The sequence below is a fragment of the Mus caroli genome, unplaced genomic scaffold (assembly GCF_978045245.1).
Source record: "Mus caroli unplaced genomic scaffold, Mus_caroli_1 scaffold_15, whole genome shotgun sequence".
In the NCBI taxonomy this organism is placed as follows: domain Eukaryota; kingdom Metazoa; phylum Chordata; class Mammalia; order Rodentia; family Muridae; genus Mus; species Mus caroli.
In genome coordinates, this window is record NW_028227270.1 from 58,697,621 (window position 1) to 58,704,259 (window position 6,639).

General features: G+C 36.6%; 1 protein-coding gene across 1 annotated transcript; it reads left to right on the top strand.

Moving 5' to 3' along the window:
• The first annotated feature begins 2,393 nt into the window (after positions 1 to 2,393).
• On the top strand, positions 2,394 to 6,247 carry LOC110307684 (cathepsin 7-like). Its single transcript, XM_085830836.1, has 7 exons — positions 2,394 to 2,519; positions 2,812 to 2,940; positions 3,035 to 3,154; positions 3,701 to 3,925; positions 4,311 to 4,473; positions 5,078 to 5,195; positions 6,136 to 6,247. The coding sequence occupies exons 1-7, from the start codon at positions 2,394 to 2,396 to the stop codon at positions 6,245 to 6,247; spliced, it is 993 nt and encodes a 330-aa protein (XP_085686962.1).
• The last annotated feature ends 392 nt before the right edge of the window (positions 6,248 to 6,639 follow it).

Here is a 6,639-nt window from a genome sequence, read left to right on the forward strand (position 1 = left end):
CACCTGGTGCTATATTGGGTAAAGAAATTCTAAAGAAACTGTTGCCTAAATGGAACTGTGACACTATGCCAAAACTAGGAACACTTCAAGAAATATATCAGTTGCATTTAGATTTTATGCAAATTTGTTAGTGTAGGATTTAGGGTAGATAGGTGTCATATATATTTTCTCTGATCCAAGGAAACAATATAATGCTGCAATGAATCTACAAATACAATATGGGGTGTTAATGTAATAGAAAAATCATATAATTTGGATAAAAAGAATATTTTGACATTAGCTACTGGGGACTGGTTGCCCATTCAATATTAACATAGTGAAAATTTACTTCAAAATGAAAATGGTGAGGTAAAACACTCCACCTATAATGCCATGCAAATTCCTAAACAAAGAAAGCAAAGCTGAGATTGAGGACAGGGTTTAGAGGATTATTGTTTAATGAGATCACAGTATCCTAGAAGCAGATGGAATCTTTCAAGACATCTACTTGGTGATGTTTTTGTTTTTGTTTTTTTTAATTTTTTTTTGTTTTTGTTTTTTGCTTTTTGTTTTTTGTTTTTACAATGATGGTGTCCTTAAGGCCACTCAGAATTTTATCTAAAATTATAAATGTCAGAAATTTTAGGTAATGTCTGTTACTGAATGAAATGATGAATAGGTCTGTTGTTACTTTATGATGGGTGCTCAATTTAACATCAAGCAGAAAATTGTCAGTCAGTTTCATGGGACTACAAGTACCAGAGCATTCATTTCCCTCCTTAGCTTTGTCCTTGAATAATACTTCCTATATAAAGACATCCATCCAACTTTGAACTTCTTCTGAGATCTATCTACTTTCCTCATGACACTTTAACAAATCATTTGAACGTCTATGTTCTCAAAGGATCCCAATGTAGCTTTGAATTAAACATTAAATACAAGACTAGAATATTCTGACTAGACAACTCCATGATGGTAACCCAAACTTCTTATTTTGAATATAAGTCATAACATGAAACAGCTTTACATGGAAACTCTTCACCTCCACTTTGAACCACTGTTGAGATAACATGCCCATCTATTATGTGGCCCACACCATGAAGGTTGATTTCCTAACTTCCTGTGTGAATGGATATAAGTTCTCCTTCACACAGACCACTCAGACAGTCCACACCTATCCTTCTAAGATAGATAATATCAGATCTTAGTAAGACCTTGGAGGCAAAATCCAGTGACCTGATAGTCAGTCATAGGAAAGGAAATAATGATTGGATACTCTGAATAGCCAGAGACATAGGATTTAAAGACTGATGTGTTGCTTGGTCAGATTCTGACACCTCAGCAACCTCTGAAGAGCTGTGGAGTGCACCCAGGCAGCAGTAATTACCACAGGTGAGGCCCTACCTTTTTCAAGGCAGAAAGAAAAGTGACACTGGAGAACAGCCTTGAGAGACTCCTTGGAGAATCAGGCAGATGTCCAGGAATGAGAATAATCTAACTTCCAAAACCCTGCTTCATGGAGGCAGAGGAGGATGGCGAAGCCGGAGAGGAACCAGATACCTCCTAGGTCCAAGTTTATATAGGTTCCAATTCCATGTAAATTTTTGTTCAGGGATGAGAGTGACAGGTGGTACTGTGCATATCAGGATCAAGTTTATTTCATCTGGAGCCTCCAGAGATCATTGTATTGCACATCACCCCTGAATAAATGCTTTTTTTTATGATTGACATGGGCAGAAGGAATAGTGGGTGACATGCCACTTGTCAATTGTTATGGGGGGTGTTGCTTAAGAGATTCAGCAAGGCTTGATCCAAAGTTTTCAGATTCAGTACTCCATCATCACAGTTTCCTGTGGCTTTTCCATTTGAGATATTTTTTCTTATCAAGTTAATGAATGTGAGGCAAAACCCAATGGTTGGACAGAGTACTAGGAATTTGGATTTTCCCAATATTTTTAAAGCAGGAAAGTCCAGAATGTTTTCACTCAAGAGAATGTTTTGAACAAGTCCATATTAAGAAGGTATGTGATGAAATGTAATCTCAACTTCTGGGGAAAATTTGAACATAGAATCAGATGACCCACAAGAGAGGTTTTGTATGATTACAAATCCTCAGTCAACTGTTGCAAGTCCCCAGTTATATAGACTTTGAAATTTGACATCCACATTCTTTTGGATAATGTAAATTTACAGAACATGTCAGTTTATATTTCTCAAATTTTGCCTACATGCTGTGTAATTTAATAATACCTGAATAACATATCAAGTTCAAACTCATATTTAGCTATTTCCAAAATCTTAAGTAAATATTTGGGACACTAGCTGTAATATTTTTATCCAGCATCAATGACTTAATTTCTCAAGTGTTAGCTCATTCTCCCATTCATTTACTTCACTCTCTAGGTGCTTGGGACATGACTCTGGCAGTCTTTCTGACTATCATATGCTTGGGAGTGACCTTGGCTGCTCCAACACCTGATTACAATTTGGATGCTGAATGGGAAAAGTGGAAGAAAAGCTATGAAAAAACATACATCCCAGTATGTCACATGGACACACAAAGAGGGTTCTTGTAGAGAATTCTCATTTCTGTTGGAGGTCCATAGATATAATAGCAGTCTTAGATTCCACAGCTACCTGAGGTAGTAATGTAATATGGGGCGAACACAAGGTAGCAATTGCTTCTCTTAATCAGGATGTTGAGAGTGGCCTACAGTGTTGTACTGAGATTGCTCTATATGATATCTATACATTTGTAGTAATGGGTTCACCTCCTCAGCTAGGGCCGAGGCATAATCAGAACTAAACACCATCCATTACATTTATTTCCAGGAGGAAGAAAAGCAGAGGAGAGCATTATGGGAAGAAAATGTGAAAATGATTAAACAGCACACTGTGGAGAATGGACTGTGGATGAACAACTTCACCATAGAAATGAATGAGTTTGGTGACATGATGAGTGTGACTCAATATGTTTTACACTTCTGCTTTTGCTGTTTTGTTGTTTAAATGGAGTCTTTATATTCTTTTCTTTGAAGGCTGGAGAAGAAATAAGAATGATGACAGATCATCTTTGACTCTGAGTAATGAAAAACACATCCAGAAACGCAATGTCAAAATTCCCAAAACTTTGGATTGGAGAAAGGAAGGTTATGTGACTCCTGTGCGAAACCAGGTATGGCAACATCACATGGCTGAATTAGCCAACTACTAAAGGCACAACATGTTATTGACAGTCTGTGTTATTTGACTTTGAAATGACATGTTAGTCACTAAACACCTTTCTATAATCTGAGAGCCACAGGTACTGTCCTTAGCATTCTGTTGCTAAGGTTAACAAATGCTTCTTGCTTGTCCAAGGAATGAAAATCTCTAATTTATCCATTCCCAAGGACTTGTAGGGGGTCAAACATATACAGTATCATGCATGATTTGCTCCTAAATCTCCAACTATGGTTCCACTGTATTTTTCTCAGATTTCATTTAAGGACATTTATCATACCTGGAATCTAGTATATCATGGCTGCTGTTCACATGTGTGTGTTTGTTGGGCTACCCACTGTAGCACGAGACACCTCCCTATGTAGACTGACTATTCTTACCTACGCATCCATCAAATGTTAACAGTTCATTTATTTTCATAAAGAACTCACCTGCATGAATTATTGTGTCAGTGAGTGTTTTCTTTTTGGTAGATGACTGTCTTTTCTTCCCTGCTCAGAGAGCATGTGGTACATGTTGGGTTTTTGCTGTGGTTGGTTCCATAGAAGGACAGCTGTTCAAAAAAACAGGCAGATTGCTCCTACTGAGTGTTCAGAACCTGGTGGACTGTTCTAAATCTTTTGGCACTAATGGATGTAAAGGAGGCAGTACCTACAATGCCTACCAATATGTGAAGAACAATAGAGGATTGGAGGCTGAGGCAACCTATCCATATGAAGCAAAGGTAAGTGAGCTTCCTGCATTGTCACTTCAGTTAAAGTTGGACAAGGAAAATATGTTGGAAAAAATGCACTGTATTCAGAATTCATATTGAATGTGGAATCTTTCTGAATATCATCAATGTTGTCATTACAGTATTCAGAACTGTTTTCTGATCCCATGCTTTTCTGTACTTGTTATGCTCATGGAGAATGGGTTAACCATTTTATGTATAATATAAATTCAGTTCTAAATCTCTCAGAAATATTTTACTTCCTAGGATCATTTATACAGCTCAGATGTGGGGATGTCAAGGTACAGTGCAATGTATAGAGTGTTGTGCCTTTGACTCATGATATTCAGAGGACAGATGGAGGTATCCATGTCTCTCAACTTTTTAACTTTTAAAGGAAGGTCACTGCAAGTACCATCCTGAATGTTCTGTTGTTAAGATCACCAGCTTTATGATTGTCCCAAGAAATGAAGAAGCCCTACTCAAAGCTCTAGTAATGATTGGGCCCATTGCTATTGGAATCAATGCTAAACATGAATCTTTTGAAAAATACAGAGGAGGTAAGTGTATCTTCTTCTAGATATTGATAATGAATTCTTGTTACCCTTTGGGACGTGGCAGGTTGATGTCTTAATACTGTGTAAAATTTATTGTCACTAATTTTACACTTGCCCACACCAAAAACAAAACAAAACAAAACAAACAAAAAAACCCCAAAAACAAAAACAAAAACAACAACAATAACAACAACAAAACCCAAAAAAACCATGTATGGTGTTTCTTTGTCACATGACATCTAATGTATATGAACACTTCATTATTTATCATTATCATTTAGTTTTATTGACTCCACTTTTCTCTACTTGATGTCTCTCAAGATGCAAAGGTATTATCTTTCTAGAACTGAATTCTAGAACGCACCTTCCTGGAGTGGAGTTTTATTAGAGAAAATACAAGATGTGAAAGTGAAGTGTTTGTCAACAAAGTTATGCTCATTTATATATTTTTTGTATTTTTTGAGAAATTGTGTGAGGATTTCTGTCAACAATGATTTCAGTTTTTTCTTTCATTTCAATTTAATTATAAAATGCCTCACTTACTGAGGTTGACCATGTTCATTCACAGGCTTCTGGTGTCTTTCATTCTCTTGATCTTATTTTTTAGGTATGTATCATGAGCCCAACTGCAAACGTGATTCTCCCAACCATTCTATGCTTTTGGTTCGCTTTGGCTATGAAGGCCAAGAGTCAGAGGGCAGAAAATATTGGCGGGTAAAAAACAGGTAAGAATTGCTAAAATTATTCCTATTTTAGGTTGCTAATGGACGTTCTGTTTATAGTTGGAGTTTGCATACAAATCATCAAAAACATTGTTTAAGTTGAAAGAGAAACACTTTCTTTTCTTTGCTCAAATTTATGTGGTTTGTTTGTGTGTGTGTTTGTGTGTGTGTATGTCTTCCTGAGTTGTTCTCCATCTTATGCATTGATGTGGTGAAATAATTGATTCTAATTTTTCTATTTTGGATAGTGTGCTTGTCTAATTCCTTCTATTTGTTTCCTGACTTCTGCCAATGCTGATTAGTAAAAATATTCTAGATCTAAATGAGTTACTTTCATTCATTTGTAAGTTTGGGTATTTGTATGAGTGAATGCTATGTGTGGGCAGAAGCCCTTGAAGATCAGAAGAAGGCATCACAAATCTATTTCTAGTTTCAGGGGATTGTGAGCTCACTGATATGGGTGCTGGGTAGGAACTGTTGTCCTATGAAAGAACTCCAAGTGCTCCTAGGTACTGAGCCATATCCTCAGTCTCATTTTGGCTTTAAGAACTTGAACTCAAACTCAAGACTTTACATTTGTGTCATCTGGCTTTACTCTCCAATATTTTTCTATGCCTAGAAGAATCATTATATAATATAATGTCACAGAGGTTGGATTCTGACACTGGTTTCTTAGGGACCAATATCATATTTGTTCCACTGATTTCCTGTTTCTCACTTGTTATGTCTGAACTACCTTTGAGAAAAAAGATGTCTGAAATTTTGCTGTTGAAATTTTTACCACCTTTGGTGAGAAAACTCTTGGTACCCCAGCATTGATCCTCTGAAATTTCTGATACAATCGATTAAGTTGGTCTGTAGCTCAGAGCTCAAACCCAGATTTATTATAGCAATCCACTGTACTGTGTCTTTTGAACTAAATGGAAAACCTGATTTCTTTCAGCCACGGTGAACAATGGGGTGAAAAAGGCTACATGAAGATTCCCAGAGGTCAGAACTACTGTGGAATTGCTTCCTATGCCATGTACCCTGTATTGAGAGCTGCCTGCAGATAACAGTGTAGGAAAAGGCAATACATCCAGAACAGCCTCATAGTCTTCAAAGTGGTGACTCCACTGAGTGTAGAAAACACTTGATACATTAGAAGTCAGGGTAATATGTGAATTCTGTGATGTGATTACTCTAGTAAGACATGGCTACCGGTGTAATTGATGCTTTGCATTGGTTTGTATTGAGAATTTCTGTAATCACTTGATTTTAATTTTTTTCATTTTACAAATGATTTCTTTAAGGACTGAAAGTTAAATTAAAATGTAGGATCTAATGGGTCTTTTTGTGAAGTGATATTTTTGTGAAAAAAAAAAACAATATTCAACTTGAGGATTGAACTGAATGGGGTGCTGTTAGAAACGGAGTTAGAGATGGTGACTCCTCTGTGTTGGATGCT

What these genes read in the sequence shown, in the direction of transcription:
- LOC110307684 (XM_085830836.1), top strand. Translation starts at nt 2,394, where the DNA reads ATGACTCTGGCAGTCTTTCTGACTATCATATGCTTGGGAGTGACCTTG. An exon ending in AGTTTGGTGACATGATGAGT is followed by an intron (nt 2,941 to 3,034) that starts GTGACTCAATAT and finishes AGAAGAAATAAG; the next exon opens with AATGATGACAGATCATCTTT. An exon ending in TTTTGAAAAATACAGAGGAG is followed by an intron (nt 4,474 to 5,077) that starts GTAAGTGTATCT and finishes CTTATTTTTTAG; the next exon opens with GTATGTATCATGAGCCCAAC.